General features: G+C 41.9%; 1 protein-coding gene across 3 annotated transcripts in view; it reads left to right on the top strand.

The window, feature by feature from the left end:
* The window catches only part of si:ch211-106a19.1 (PH_OSBP_ORP4 and Oxysterol_BP domain-containing protein), an 81,965-nt gene extending 81,121 nt beyond the window's left edge, over positions 1-844 (top strand). For all 3 annotated transcript variants that reach the window (XM_036935954.1, XM_021621639.2, XM_036935955.1), the window contains one exon: positions 62-844. In XM_036935954.1, coding sequence (XP_036791849.1) covers positions 62-204 — 143 coding nt within the window. In that variant the 3' untranslated portion in view covers positions 205-844. The remainder of the gene's footprint in view (positions 1-61) is intronic.
* The last annotated feature ends 16,151 nt before the right edge of the window (positions 845-16,995 follow it).

The following is a 16,995-nucleotide window of genomic DNA, read 5'->3' as shown; positions in this document are numbered from 1 at the left end:
AAACCATACAGAATAACTCCCTGAGCCCTTAATTTGAGTGACGCTTGTGTCTCTTCCCCAGGTCGAGAGTATGAGGGCTTCCAGCCACAGTGGTTCCACAAGAGGAAGAACGCCATCACTGGGGAGACAACCTTTGTGTACAAGGGTGGATACTGGGAGGCTAAGGACAGTCAGGACTGGAGTACGTGCTCTGAAATCTTCTAAGCCTAGACCAGACCCATCCTACCCCATCACTGGACCCACCCAGGCCCAGGAGACTGCTCCACCACTGGCCCTGGAGGAATGGGGGTCTGGATGTGGACCTCTGTGTGCATGAGAATGTGAATGTCTCACACACTCACAACACAGTGTACCTCCCCATGTACACACAGAGGTCATATTTTTTACAGAGTCAAGGGAGAGAAGGGACCTTTTCTAGATCCTCCCTGACCTAACACTGAGCTGTGTGGGGGTGTGTGAGAGAGATGGGAGATTGAATACCATAGAAAAGGGGCCCCAAAGAGGCTTCCAAAAGAATCAGGTGCTCCACACACGCTACCCACAATGCACCTTTCCTCTGCTCAGCACATCTGTTTCTAGGGGTTTTAGTGATTGAACAGCAACCCATCTAAATCAGTTCTCCTCTCCTCCACTTGTATACTGGGATGAGATGAAGTCCATCCTGTCTAACGGACAGATGGACAGACAGACAGAGAGACAAAAATAATGCTTCAGAAGTTTATAGAAAGACATGTGTGTGTGTATGTATGTATGTATGTATGTATGTATGTAATGTGTGTGTGTGTGTATATATATATATATATCACACAAACTACCAGTCAAAAGTTTGGAGACACCTACTCATTCAAGGGTTTTTCTTTATTTTTTACTATTTTCTAAATTGTAAAATAATAGTGAGGACATCAAAACTATGAAATAACACAAATGGAATCATGTAGTAACCAAAAAAGTGTTAAACAAATCCAAATATATTTGAGATTTGAGATTCTTCAAAGTAGCCACCCTTTGCCTTGATGACAGCTTTGTACACTCTTGGCATTCTCTCAACCAGCTTCACCTGGAATGCTTTTCCAACAGTCTTGAAGGAGTTCCCACATGCTGAGCATTTGTTGGCTGCTTTTCCTTCACTCTGCAGTCCAACTCATCTCAAACCATCTCAATTGGGTTGAGGTCGGGTGATTGTGGATGCCAGGTCATCTGATGCAGCACTCCATCACTCTCCTTGGTGAAATAAAATGTCATTGTCCTTTTGAAAAGGAAATGATAGTCCCACTAAGCGCAAACTAGATGGGATGGCGTATTGCTGCAGAAAGCTGTGGTAACCGTGCTGGTTAAGTGTGCCTTGGATTCTAAATATATGACAGTGTCACCAGCAAATCACCCCCACGCCATCTCACCACCTCCTCCATGCTTTACAGTGGGAACCACACATGCGGAGATCATTCGTTCACCTACTCTGCGTCTCACAAAGACACAGCGGTTGGAACCAAAAATGGCAAATTTGTACTCATCAGACCAATGGACAGATCTAATGCCCATTGCTCGTGTTTCTTGGTCCAAGCAAGTCTCTTCTTCTTATTGGTGTCCTTTAGTAGTGGTTTCTTTGCAGCAATTCAACCATGAAGGCCTGATGCACACAGTCTCCTCTGAACAGTTGATGTTGAGATGTGTCTGTTACTTGAACTCAATTATTTATTTGGGCTGCAATCTGTTAATTCGAATGAATTTATCCTCTGCAGCAGAGGTAACTCCGGGTCTTCCTTTCCTGTGGCGGTCCTCATGAGAGCCAGTTTCATCATAGCGCTTGAGGGTTTTTGCGACTGCACTTGAAGAAACTTTAAAAGTTCTTGAAATTTTCCAGATTGATTGGCCTTCGTGTCTTAAAGTAATGATGGACTGTCGTTTCTCTTATCTTATTTGATCTTGCCATAATATGAACTTGGTATTTTACCAAATAGGACTATCTTCTGTATACCACCCCTACCTTGTCACAACTTAACTGATTGGCTCAAACGCATTAAGAAGGAAAGAAATTCCATAAATGTACTTTTAACAAGGCACACCTGTTAATTGAAATGCATTCCAGGTGACTACCTCATGAAGCTGGTTGAGAGAATGCCAAAAGTGTGCAAAGCTGTCATCGAGGCAAAGGGTGGCTACTTTGAAGAATCTGAAATATATATATATATATATATATATATATATATATATTTGGATTTGTTTAACACTTTTTTGGTTACTACATGATTCCATATGTGTTATTTCATAGCTTTGATGTCTTCACTATTATTCTACAATGTAGAAAATACACACACACACATATATATATATATATATAACGATACCCATTTTAGCCATTTATATATTTATTTTTAGGAACTCAGTCAGGGTCTCAATTTACTAATGAGAGAAATAATAGTAGAATACACCAGGTGCAATTTCAAAATGTGGTTGTGCATCAGCAGTTTTTAACTTTTTATGTCAGTCACTGACAGTCACTCAATTAGCCATGTCAGCTAGCAATTTTAGATTGGTAGCTTGTCTAGCCAGCTATCTAACTTATAGTAATCATGGTCGAATACTGACCTGGCACACAAGGCATTTGCCCAGGGGCCCTGACATCCAGGGGGCCCTCATTTGATTTTGTTAGTAATTCTCACTCAGATATCATATTAACATGGCATTCAAACTGAAAAGATTTCTATCCACCCCATGGCAAAATGGGTAGAATTGCTGGAAATGTGTTGTTAAACTGCAACATTTTCTCTCTGCCCCATGGAAAAATGTGTAGAATTGCAGGAAATTAACTTTAAAATGAACATTTGTCTCTACACCGTTAAGTGGGGGATAGGGCTGGGCGATATATCGAATTAATTAGATTAATTCGAATGTATGTTTTTGCGCAATATTCCAAATGCCTGTATCACAAGAATATTTTTTGATTTTATGAGCGTTTATGTCCGCTTGTTCTCATCTCTTTCTGGTCTCGTCTCCTTCACTCCTGTGCTGTGTGCACCTTCCCATTTACACCAGAGTACTGGATATAATGATGAAATGCTCATGTCTTCGCCCTGACAATGGGAGTCGTTTTCGCAAAGGCAGGAAGGCAGGCGACAAGCTTAGGTCCAAAATAAGACCATAGAACCGCATTTTTTTTGGAGGACTGATTTTGGCGAGAGCGAAAACTCTCGCTTCGCCTCTTCCTCTCTGTTTACACACACACACACACACACACACACACACACACACATACCAAGACCCTCCTCTTTTCACTTACAACAAAGCTGAGAGATCACTAATTCCTCTCTGACAAGAGGTTTCAACTCGCTATATGCATTTGAGCTTTGGTCCCACAAAATCGATCATATGGACACGGAAACGCATTGGGACATAATTGTACTGTAATAGAGGACACGTTAACATTTCTAACGATACCCTTTTTATGTCTCAAATATTCAAATTGATCGCAGAGCAATCAGTACTAAAACGGGAGTATCAATGAACATTGATTCTGAAAAATGAATGCTCAGTTTGCCGTGCGGTATCACGTTCCACTAGTAGCATTTTAGCCAAAGACTGTTATACTAGCTGTCTAGTCTATGCTTAATGCACATTTATAAAACACAAAACGCAATTATATAAGGAATGGGCAACTCGTTTTAATTCGGGGAAATACGGTAGGCCACTTGATTTCAACAAAGTGGGCAGGCTAGCATGCTGTTCAAACGGAAGGGTGTGCTCATAACAATTCAACTGTTATGCCTTGTTAGCTTGCAAATATATCCAAGTTTGCTAAACTTAAAAGATTAAGATTAGCTGGCTACTCACTAGCACGTGCTTATGAGACCTGTGTTAGTTTTCGATAATGCCTGCTACAAGAAGTTAGTCATTATTAGTGGATGTGCATTATGCATGGTTCTGGTTAAATTTGTAACGAAAATGCCATTTTCATAGACCGACTTGAAAGACAGAGAAGTGATTATTGCAAAAAAACTGATTTAAACTATTTTGATAAAATAATTAAATTATTAGTGGGTCTGATAGTTGTGAAAGACTTTATATATTTAGCCTGGGTATAATATCACAAGCCCTGAATTAATTAGATTATTGCTGACTGTTTGAAATGCAGTGTATTTGACCCAACCAAATCTCGCTTATGGCCCCCAAAAGGATGGACATTTATTTTGACCCCTATTTTATTAACTGGTATCGAGAATGTGCAGTAGGTACAGACTCCAAAGCTTGAATTAGTTCTCCATCTATGTCTGTGCCTGGTAAACAATTTAAATGCACTCTGTTCTTTTCTCCATTGCAGGAGGAACCAGGTTTAGACCTACATTGCCCTGAAAAAGTATTTTCCCCTTTCAAATTGTCTCTACTTTTGCATAGTTTTGATACAGAATGTAATCAGATCTTCAACCAAAACCTAATATTAGATAAAGGGAACCTGAGTGAACAAATAACACGACAATTACATACTTATTTCATTAAACAAAGTTTAAAGTGCAACATCCAATGCCCCTGTGTGAAAAAGTAATTGCCCCCTTACACTCAATAACTGGTTGTGCCACCTTAAGCTGCAATGACTCCTACCAAACACTTGAAAACCCACAAATGTCGCTGAGTTAAAGCAGTTCTGCATGGAAGGATGGGCCAAAACTCCTCCACAGCGACGTGAGAGACTGATGGAACAACTACAGGAAGCGTTTGGTTGGAGTCATTGCAGCTAAAGGTGGCACAACCAGTTATTGAGTGTAAGGGGGCAATTACTTTTTCACACAGGGAAATTGGGTGTTGCGTAACTTTAATTAAATACATAAAATAAGCATTCATTTGTTATTTGTAAGCTTAGGTTTTGGTTGAAGATCTGATAACATTCTGTATCAATAATATGCAAAAATAGAGAAAATCAGAAAGGGGGCAAATACTTCTTCACGGCACTGTACATACAGTATAACCATATTAGATGTTGAGTGACATGGTCCCAAGGCTGCTTCCTCTGTTGTTAGCAGCAGATATAGGGACTGTGATAGTTAAATACATTTAACCTTTATTTAACTAGGCTAATATAATAATGATAGTTGATTGAGGCCTGTATTGAACGACCTGTCTGGAGTTGCTCTCGGACGGAGTTAGCTCAGAGAGAACCACACAACCAGAGTACTTTTCCTCACACAAACTAGGTATGTTGTGACATATTACCATCCAAACACTGTCCCACTTTCACTCCACTGGTAATTGAAGCTGTATCTATGGAGGTAAATGAGCACTTTTCACTGTAGGTTTCCACAGCCTAATCCATATCTGTGTTGATGTTGAGGAGACTTCAGCCTGTGCACTGCACACACCCAGTCCTTTGGTGCTTTACCATTGAAACACATATAACACTTATATCGTGCAGTGAGTCATTTACAGGATATAAAGTGTATTGTAGCTAGAACCTACACATCCCTAAAACTAATCCATCATCCCACACATTAATATCTAGGCAGAGTGTGAATTCTACACCACAGTGTATAGTTCTACAGCCTACATGACAGATCAGTCTGCTCTGGACCTGTAGATGCATTTATACAGAACTGTCTGATGTTGCTATAGCGCTGAAGAAAGCCCATGGTGGCTACTGACAGCATATTGGCATCTTACTACAGACAGACAGAGCATGCTGCTCAGGCCTCCCATAGCACACCACTGTTCAGTGAGCTGCAGCCAGGAAGGGCTGCTAGTGGGGACACTGACTCCCAGGCACTGATCCAGGTTCACCTGAGCTTAAACCTGGTCCTGAATCCCAGTGTTGAAGAGCTGTGGACAGGTTGATCTGGGATCAGCTGGTGAAGACACTGTCAGTATTTTGCCTTTAAGAAACTGAATAAGGGAGAAGTCCCCTGACTTGTGCACTTCATGTCTTAGGGGAGATGATTATTTTGTAATTACTGTTAGGAATGTAGAATTTGGGCTGGAAGTATTGTACCCACTGTCTGGCCTTCTGTGTGTATATTTTGTGATAAGATAATACCAAGACAATAATATGATTATAAAACGAAGAGTTATAATAATCTGAATAATAAGTTGTGTGTAGTTGAAATCTGAAGTTTTAATTAAAATGTACTGTAAAATGTACCTTTTAATCCAAATTGATCCAGCCAGTTAGAAGTTGATTCTGACTAGCGCCCACGGTTTGGTTGCATATTTAATGTTTTATATTAAAAGAGACTTACACACTGAACATCATTTTTATACAAAGTTCTTGATACTGGCGTAGTGTTTACTTGGTTTAGATTTAAAGTTCACAAACAATCACATTCTGATGTGGCCCTTAAGGATTCTGAGGGCAGCTACAGGGATCTGGCATGTGCTCTGGAGGACAGTGGAAGACGCACAGAATACCATTCTCAACCCAACATATTGAGCTAGAGGGGTTGCTGGGAGTGATGTGATAAACATAGCATGCAAACTATACTGAACAAAAATATAAATGCAACATGTAAAGTGTTGGTTTCATGAGCTGAAATAAAAGAGCGGAGAAATGTTACATGCGCACAAAAAGCGTATTTCTCAAAAATGTTGTGCACAAATTTATTTACATATCTGTTAGTGAGCATTTCTCCTTTGCCAAGTCAATCCATCCACCTGATAGGTGTGACATAACAAGATGCTGATTAAACAGCATGATCATTACACAGGTGCACCTTGTTCTGGGGACAATAAAAGGCCACTCTAAAATGTGCAGTTTTGTCACACAGCACAATGCCACAGATGTCTCAAGTTTTGAGCGTGCATGCAAACTGACTGCAGGAATGTCCACCAGAACTGTTGCCAGAGGATTTAATGTTAATTTCTCTACCATAAGCCGCCTCAACCTCATTTTAGAGAATTTGGCAGTATGTCCAACCAGCCTCACAACCGCAGACCACGCCAGCCCAGGACCTCCACATCTGGCTTCTTTACCTGAGGGATCATCTGGGACAAGCCACCCAGACAGCTGATGAAACTGAGGAGTATTTCTGTCTGTAATAAAGCCATTTTTGTGGGGGAAAAACTCGTTCTGATTGGCTGGGCCTGGCTCCCAAGTGGGTGGGCTTATACCTTGCCAGGCCTACCCATAGTTGCGCCCCTGCCCAGTCATGTGAAATCCATAGTTTAGGGCCTAAATCATTTATTTCAATTGACTGATTTCCTTATATGAACTATAACTATAACGCATTTATATTTTTGTTCAGTATAGAAACTGTCAAGTGCTGAATGAAATTCTACCCCAATTACATTTTCGTAATTTAGCAGATGCTCTTATCCAGAGCGACTTACAGAGTGAGTAGTAAGTGCATACGTTTTAAAATATTTTTTTCATGCTCCCAACTGTTTTTCAGTTCAACTACCCTCCTCCACCTGACGCCTGTAAGATCAAGCCTAAAAGGTTTAGAGAATTAGTGACTAGTGATTGTTACAAGCACATTCTGTCCAGGCACTTATTCTCTTTAACCCCATTAACAACAGCCTTCATTTTCTGCACTATTTCTGTTTGGTTCCAGTCTATCCACTTTGTAGCCATTACCTTTCAGCAGACACACAGGCACTCATACATTAGTCACATAACTATAACACATACACACACACATGCAGACAAGCACATGTATAAGTACTGACCACTTTGGCGAGAACAGTACATTATTAGTGGAACAAATCAAGGTGTAAAATAGGATGACATGGTTCCCCACATTTGAATGAACTAAACTGGACACAATCCCAGTAAGGGATTTTAGTTTTGCTGTATTGTAAATGTGTCATTGTATAGATAATACTATACCGTCATGAACAGCATTACTGGGTGACAAACAGTATTGAAATGTGGGGAAGAAATTATAGGATGTGCAGGTCAAGTATTACTGTTTTTTCTCAATTATCAACTCCTTATAGATTAAGTTGAATATATTGTGTTTGAAACATAAAGATTTTTATATATTAATATACATATATTTTGAATGATAATATAAACACATCATACATTTTAATCCATTTCTTTTGAATATCTAAATGACGTGATCTCAAAAATGTGTGTGTGTGTGTGTTGATAGCCAGCACGTGTAAGAGACTGATTTAGATGATTTATTCATTCGTGGCAGGTAGCCTAGTGGTTAGAGCGTTGGGACAGTAACTGAAAAGTTGCTGAATTGAATCCCTGAGCTGACAAGGTAAAAATCTGTCATTCTGCCCCTGAACAAGGCAGTTAACCCACTGTTCCCCGGCAGACCGTTATTGTAAATAATAATTTGTTTTTAACTGACTTGCCTAGTTAAATAAAAGGTTAAATTAAAACATTTAAATAATGAAAAATTGGGTTATAAAATATGGTCTTCTCTGCTCTGTGCAGAAAGGAAAAACGGAAAAACTAAAGTGTCAGTGCAGATGGTACTGAAGCCTAAAATACTATTTGCCTGCCTTCCTAATGAAAGACACTTCGGTTTTTATTTCTCACCCAACAACACATAATCCGTAATGGTTTGGTTTAGCTTTAATATCAATGTTTTGTTTTTGTTGTATGTTTTTGTCTTTCATTTACAGACTATTTGTATGTATGTGCAATACAATGCATGTGTATCTAAGATATACAGTACCAGTCAATACACCTACTCATTCAAGGGTTTTTCTTCATTTTTACTTTTTTTTTCTACATTGTTGAATAAAACTATGAAATGACACATATGGAATCATGTAGTAACCAACAATGTGTTAAACAAATCCCGTTGGCCTTGATGAAAGCTTTGCACACTCTTTGCATGCGCTAAACCAGCTTCATGAGGTGGAAGTGCATTTCAATTAACAGGTGTGCTTTATTAAAAGTTAAGTTCATTAGTGTTACCAGCCTCAGAAATTGTAGCCCAAATAAATGCTTCACAGAGTTCAAGTAACAGACACATCTCAACATCAACTGTTCAGAGGAGACACTGTCTGTGATTTATTTAGAATTCAAGGCACACTTAACCAGCATGGCTACCACAGCATTCTGCAGCGATACGCCGTCCCATCTGGTTTGCGCTTAGTGGCACTATCATTTGTTTTTCAAAAGGACAATGACCCAACACACCTCTAGGCTGTGTAAGGGCTATTTGACCATGAAGGAGAGTGATGGAGTGCTGCATCAGATGACCTGGCCTCCACAATCACCCAACCTCAACCCAATTGAGATGGTTTGAGATGAGTTAGACCGTAGAGTGAATGAAAAGCAGCCAACAAGTACTCCGCATATGTGGGAAATATTTCAAGACTGTTGGGAAAGTATTCCAGGTGAAGCTGGTTGAGAGTGCCAAGAGTGTGCAAAGCTGTCATCAAGGCAAAGGGTGGCTACTTTGAAGAATCTCAAATCTCAAATATATTTGGATTTGTTTAACACTTTTTTGGTTACTACATGCTTCCATATGTGTTATTTCATAGTTCTGATGTCTTCACTAATATTCAACAATGTAGAAAATAGTAAAAATAAAGAAAAATTAGTAGGTTTGTCCAAACCTTTGACTGATACTGTACATGTGTCTTTTGTTGTGTGCTGCAGGAGTATTGTAATGAAGATCGTGAGATACCTCATCTGAATGAACCCTGCTGGTCTGTGGACTCTGTGCTGTTTGGCCTTGTTCTAATACACTAAGAGCTTGTGTGACCTAAATCACTTGATGCCTGGTACTGAAGGGGTGGGTGGAAGGACAGACGTGAGCAGGGGTCCTGCCTTTTACCATTCTCACTTCAACCTCACTCTCACAAACATATTCGACACACGGACACATATGCACCTGTGTTCAGGTGTAACTCCAGTGTTTCCAATTGGGGTTGGTATTCCTTTTTAATTGTGTTTCTTCTCCCTTCATTTCTACACATGTGACATTGTCTTTAAAGGAAAGACACAATGACAAAAAGGAGATGATAAAGTTGTTTCTGTTGAAACTGGATGTGTCTGTTCAATTTGATCTGTGTGTGGCCTTCTACTCATTTTGAGCTTAAAATGTGGAGATTAGGAGTCTTTTTTGCAAAGGTGAACACTACTGAGAAAATGTTTGATTTCAGAAAATGTGGGTAGAAGAGACATGAGAAATTGAAGGTGAGGGTTGCAACACACAATCACCAGTCTAGTCTTACATTAGAGACATGCCAAGAAGACAATCAAAATCAAATTTGTGCAGAATACAACAGGTTTAGACCTTACCCTTAACCAACAATGCAGTTAAAAAAATAGAGTTAAGAAAATATTTACTAAATAAATGAGAGAAAAAATAAAATAACACAATAAAATAATAACGAGGCTGTATACAGGGGGTACCGGTACTGAGTCAGTGTGCGGGGGTACATGTTAGTTGAGGTAATTTGTACATGTAGGTGGGGGTGAAGCGACTATGCATAGATAATAAACGGCGAGTAGCAGCAGTGTAAACAAAGGGGGGGGGGGAGGGGGGGGGGCTATGTCAATGTAGACAGTCAGGGTGGCCATTTGATTCACTGTTCAGCAGTCTTATGGCTTGGGGGTAGAAGCTGTTAAGGAGCCTTTTGGTCCTAGACTTGGCGCTCCGGTACCACCAGCCGTGCGATAGGAGAGAGAGCAGTCTATGACTTGGGTGACTGGAGTCTTTGACAATTCCTTGGGCCTTTCTCTGACACTGCCTTGTATATAGGTCCTGGATGGCAGGAAGCTTGGCCCCAGTGATGTTCTGGGCCGTATGCACTACTCTCTGTAGCGCCTTACGGGTCAGATTCCGAGAAGTTTCCATACCAGGCGGTGATGCAACCGGTCAGGATGCTCTCGATGGTGCAGCTGTAGAACTTTGAGGATCTGGGGACCCAAACCAAATCTTTTCAGTCCCCGAAGGGGAAAAGGTGTTGTTGTGCCCTCTTCACGACTGTCTTGGTGTGTTTGGACCATGATAGTTTGTTGGTGATGTGGACACCAAGGAACGCCTTTTCACGTAGTCCACGATCAGCTCGTTTGTCTTGCTCACATTGAGGGAAAGGTTGTTGTCCTGGCAACACATTGACAGGTCTCTGACCTCCCTATAGGCTGTCTCATCGTTGTCTGTGATCAGACCTAACACTATTGTGTCATCAGCAAACTTAATGATGGTGTTGGAGTCGTGTTTGGCCACGCAATCGTGGGTGAACAGGGATTACAGGAGGGGACTAAGCACGCACCCCTGAGGGGCCCCAGTGTTGAGGATCAGCGTGGCAGATGTGTTGTTGCCTACCCTTACCAACGGCGGTCCGTCATGAAGTCCAGAATCCAGTTGCAGAGGGAGGTGTTTAGTCCCAGGGTCCTTAGCTTAGTGATGAGCTTTGTAGGCACTATGGTGTTGAATGCTGAGCTGTAGTCAATGAACAGCATTTTCACATAGGTGTTCCTTTTTTCTAGGTGGGAAAGGGCCGTGTGGAGTGCGATTGATATTGCGTCATCTGTGGATCTGTTGGGGCGGTATGTGAATTGGAGTGGGTCTAGGGTTTCCGGGATGATGGTGTTGTTGTGAGCCATGACTAGCCTTTCAAAGCACTTCATGGCTACAGATATGAGTGCTACAGGGCGGTAATCATTTTGGCAGATTACCTTTGCTTTCTTGGACACAGGGACTATGGTGGTCTGCTTGAAACATGTAGGATTACAGACTCAGTCAAGAAGAAGTTGAAAATGTCAGTGAAGACACTTGCCATTTGGTCTGCGTATGCTTTGAGTACATGTCCTCGTAAACCGTCTGGTCCCGCGGCTTTGTGAATGTTAACCTTTTTTTAAGGTCTTTCTCACATGGGCTACAGAGAGTGTGATCACACAGTCGTCCTGAACAGCTGGTGCCCTTATGCATGCTTCAGTGTTGCTTGCCTCGAAACAACCATAAAAGGAATTTAGCTCATCTGGTAGGCTTGCGTCACTGGGCAGCTTGCATCTAGGTTTCCCTTTGTAGTCCGTAATAGTTTGCAAGCTCTGCCACATTCGACGAGCATCAGAGCCGGTGTAGTAGTATTCAATCTTAGCCCTTTTTGCCTGTACTCCATGGCTTCTGGTTGGGATATGCACGTATGGTGATTGTGGGGACAATGACGTCAATGCACTTACTGATGAAGCCGGTGACGGGGTTCACCTTGGGGTCATGATAGGAGCTGCACCAAATGTTTGATGTATTATAATAATTGATTATGCTTATGTTGTATTAATAGAAGGGGAAGGGCTATAAGACCCTTCCCCCACTACATGTATGGGGTCCTAGACTACAGATTAACAATATATATTCATTATAAGGTTTAATATTGCTCCACTATTCTTTTCTAGTCTCTGCCTCTTATAAAGAAAAGGTCTGAGAGATGTGTGAGTTATTGCAGTCAAAACAGGGTGTCTGTGAGAAAGCGCCTTAAGGCTTAAAGAGATTCATAGACACAGAACTCTGCAGGGGAGTGTAAGAGATAAGAGACTAGTCAGACGTACCACTATAAATCAACTTGGGGACAATTACTTGCTGAGCCTTTAGATAACACTGGAACTATCGTTTGTATAGCTGTGTGTGCATGGGCTTAGTCTCATGAGTAGATGGTGTTGACGTGGGCAGTGACATCACTAGGGGTTGACTGCAAGCATAATAAAGCAACTTGGACCCTTTTCTATTTGGCAGAACTTACTCGGAAAACTGCATGCTATGTTGCCGTTGTCAACTTCTGTCTGCAATTGCATTAATAAATGAATGATTGATTTACTTAAAGATATTTTCTGAATGCTAATTTCACCAATAAGCAAATGATTGACAAGGAACAAATCCCAACACCGGTGACTGAGCTGGTATACTCATATTCCAGTCTGTACTAACATATTCCAGTCTGTACTAGCAAAACAGTCCTGTAGCGTAGCATGCGCATCATCTGACAACTTCCCTATTGAGCGAGTCACTGGTACTTCCTGCTTTAGGTTTTGCTTGTAAGTAGGAATCAGGAAGATATAATTATGGTCAGATTTGCCAAATGGAGGGCGAGGGAGAGCTTTGCACGTGTCTTGGTGTGTGGAGTAAAGGTGGTTTAGAGTTTGTTTTTCCTCTGGTTGCACATGTGACATACTGATAGAAATAAGGTAAAGTTTGCCTGCATTTAAGTCCCCGGCCATTAGGAGCACCGCTTCTGGATGAGCATTTTCAAATCAAATCAAATGTATTTCTATAGCCCTTCGTACACCAGCTGATATCTCAAAGTGCTGTACAGAAACCCAGCCTAAAACCCCAAACAGCAAGCAAAGCAGGTGTAGAACATAGCTACCAACTTTGTTTCATACCATCCAGAAAGTTAGTCTTGTTTCATTCGTGTTTGGGATTGCAGGTGTGGATTTATGATTAAATTAAAACAATGAGAGGAAACCAAATGTGCTGCTTCTGTTTTAACGACATGGACTACCGGCTGTGTAGTGTAAATGTGAAACGTATAGATATCGGATATTGTATAAGTCAAATTATAGTCTTGTTTGCGCATTATGTGCAATTTTCAATCAAATGCACCCATGCATTGAGTTTTCATGAGAGTGTGTGAATTTGAATGGAACCAGCATCATATCTACTCAGAGCTGGTTAATCATTTTTCTGAAAACATTGGGAATTTGTAATGGTGTTTCCAAATTGTAAGCCTAATGGACAGCTTTCCTACTCAGTCTTCAATGGAAGGAAATCCACAATCACTGTGAACTTCAAAGTGTAGATTTGCATATGAGCTGGCCATAGTGGCACCATAATCAATTGACTACTTTTTGAAAGGAAGACCTGAAGGCCCCTTGGCAAAGGTTTTATTTCCAGGGCAACCTGTGATCAACAACAACCCCCACTCCCCACCACCGACTTCACTTTGCTGTTTGGTATTAGAGAATGTTGTGTCTATTCATGAGTGTGTGACGTGTTTCACAGGAAGTTGCCGATGGCAGTCATGAAGGGGCAGAATGAGATGCTGCAGAATGAGCCTCTTTATACTTGTCAGATTATGTCCTATCTAAGACCATAGATACTTCAATCAGTTAAGATAGATACTTCAATCAGTCTTTCTTCCTACTCGTTCTTTACTCTCTGGACTTTTTCTCTTCCTGTTCCCTATATACTCTCTGCTCACCCAGACCTGGTGTAGACAGCAATACCCCTCTGCCACAGGATCACTGTGACCTCCTAGATGCCATAGATTGGGCTCCTGAGTGGTGCAGCCTTTCTAAGGCACTGCATCTCAGTGCACGAGGCGTCACTACAGTCCCTGGTTCGAATCTAGGCTATATCACATCCGGCCGTGATTGGGAGTCCCATAGGGCGGCGCACAATTGGCCCAGCGTCGTCCGGATTTGGCCAGGGTAGGCCGCCATTGTAAATATGAATTTGTTCTTAATTGACTTGCCTAGTTAAATAAAGCTTAAAATGCCCAGCTGAGCCGCCTGCAAGTCAGTGTGTTGCTTCCATCCTCAGGGTTCATCTTCTTTTTGTTCTGTTTATCTACAAAGTCATACTGTTATGAACCCACTTGAGTAGCTAAATGTTCACCGGTGTGGAGCCATAGCAATGGGATTGAGGGTATCTCCAGAAAACATGATTGCATCAAAACAGGCATGTTGTTGTCTGTAGTTGTCTTAAGAACGATCTGGCCTGAATAGCCATGTACTGTTATACTCTCCACCCGGCACAGCCAGAAGAGAACTGGCCACCCCCCAGAGCCTGGTTCCTCTAGGTTTCATCCTTACCTGCCTTTCAAGGGAGTTTCTCCTAGCCACTGTGCTTCAACATCTGCATTGCTTGCTCTTTGGGGTTTCAGGCTGGGTATCTGAAAAACACTTTATGACTACTGCTGATGTAAAAAGCGCTTTATAAAATGCATTTGATTTGTATTTTAACACGGCACATCTTGAGTGGTACTTACGACACCCCCATCTCTTGTCTTGACTTGGTACGCTCTGAGACCAAGGACCTTTCTTCAGGTGAGAAATGCTACACACATTGTCCTCTTCAACTTGTCTTAATCCAGTCCTTACATACATTATAATGTGATCCCTTTTAGAGTGTGAGGATTATGGATTGTTCAAGAATAATGTGCCAGAACTGAGCAACCAACTCCACAGTGTTACCATTATGGAGAGAACCCTCAGAAAAAGAACCACTGGATATTAGAACTCACTGTTGTTTACAGAGACTCCTTTACCCTTACCCTCCTGACTGTACCCACCTGGCCAAGCATCTCCCCTCCTCTGACCTGGACCTTGGTTTAGTCTGTCTCTCACCTCTCCTCTCGCCTCAGAGAAGAGCTCAGGAGGCCAGGTGCCGCCGATCTGGAGGAAGAGGAGCAAAGGACAGTGGAAGTGGTGAAAGATGAAGAGGAGGGTGTAGGGAGCAGTGTCGCTGGAGAGGCTGTTGGGGGTTGATGCCTGTGGAGGAGGAGGATTAGCAGTAGAGCTGTGCCCCCCTTTAGACAGTGTCTGCACCGAGGACTTTGCACTGAGATGGTGGTGGTGGGGCTGCCAGACAGGACTATACAAAGACTGGCCAGAGACAGGAATAACAGCCTGGGACAGCCCTATAGACAGGAAGAGGATGAAAGGACAGCAGACACTTCGGTATCTAGTGACTCCACCAGGGGGTGATACACAGCTGTCAATATGATCATGCTCACAGTCCTTTGTGTTTTACCAGCCAGCCACAGGTGAGAGGGCTGAAATCCTCATGCAGTGGGTCTAGTGTCAGAGTTTGGGGTAGTCATCTGAGGGTAAAGGGGACAGTAGTCATAGAAGTTACTGTTATACTGTAAGAGCTCTCACTTATGTTGTTCCTCCATGCTGACACTGATGCTTCTGCCTTTTCCTACTGGTTCCAGTGTCAGTCCCTGGTCTTCCAGCAACAGCAATGTTGGTATAGGGGTTCTCACTGAGGCCTGTTCCAGTTCCACGCTTCTAGAACCACCACCAGATACCTGGCAGGTACTCTACTCGTTTAGCTCCTACAATCTATCCTATTTCATGGTTACAGTTATATTTACGTTTAGTCATTTACCAGACACCCAGGATATTCTTTAAGCTAAATAATGAATTGATCACTAACGGTAACTGCAGCTTCTTCCTGTCTCCGCCAGGAGTGCCTGGAGTTTTGACACTGACTATTGACAGTGACCTGTTCGCACAGAGAAGGTCCAGCAACACATCCACAGCAGGCCAGGTGAGAGGCAGGAGCTAGGGGCTTCAACCAACATGTAGAAGGAAAATTAAAAGTTCACATAAACATCTGTTTTACTTCACCAAAAGATGCCATTCAGTCTGTCAGGTACATGAACATGGCCTCTACACTAACCAGAGTGACGACCCACACAGGAGCCAAGGGTTCTCAAGTACACACCATATAAAACATATATTCCAGGTCCAGGCCCAGGCGTGACCATCTGATTATAAAATAATATTCCACTAACACTAACTAATTACCCAATGTGAAAGTAAATGTTATTTCTTTGTTTGTTCTGTACTTGTGAAACGCTGAGAGCTAGCCAGGAGCATGTGACCTGTGGAAGTCTACTCCTCCGTAAAGCACGCCATAGCAGAAGAGACACTCCTAGGCAGCCTTCACTGAATCAGAATTAAGTGACATACTGTGTCTCCAATATAGTCTCTGGCCACGAGCCACCTCTTGTTTTATATCTGTATTGGATCTGTCAGCAGGTATGTGCTCTTTGTGCGTGAGGATGATGAGGACTCGGATGAGGGGTGTGTCTGCTGGAGGAGATGCAGCACTAACAAGGCCACAGAGGGATGTGTGTGGTGGGAGATTTTTTGTAATAGTTTTTTTATTGAACCTTTATTTAACTAGACATTAACCAAAGACTAAACAGATTACACATTAACCAAATATAACTCCTGTGTAGATAGTGTGGGGACATGTCCATTGAATCTTATGCTTGTTAACCGTTGTTCACTCCTAATGGGTAGTTATTCTCCAATGGAGATGTGCAATCACAGGCCTCCTGATGCTCTCTCTCACAAAACCTTGATTC

Source organism: Oncorhynchus mykiss, chromosome 11 (assembly GCF_013265735.2).
Source record: "Oncorhynchus mykiss isolate Arlee chromosome 11, USDA_OmykA_1.1, whole genome shotgun sequence".
Lineage (NCBI taxonomy): Eukaryota > Metazoa > Chordata > Actinopteri > Salmoniformes > Salmonidae > Oncorhynchus > Oncorhynchus mykiss.
Note: the sequence above shows the minus strand (reverse complement) of the source record. Positions and strands in the feature narration are given on the sequence as shown.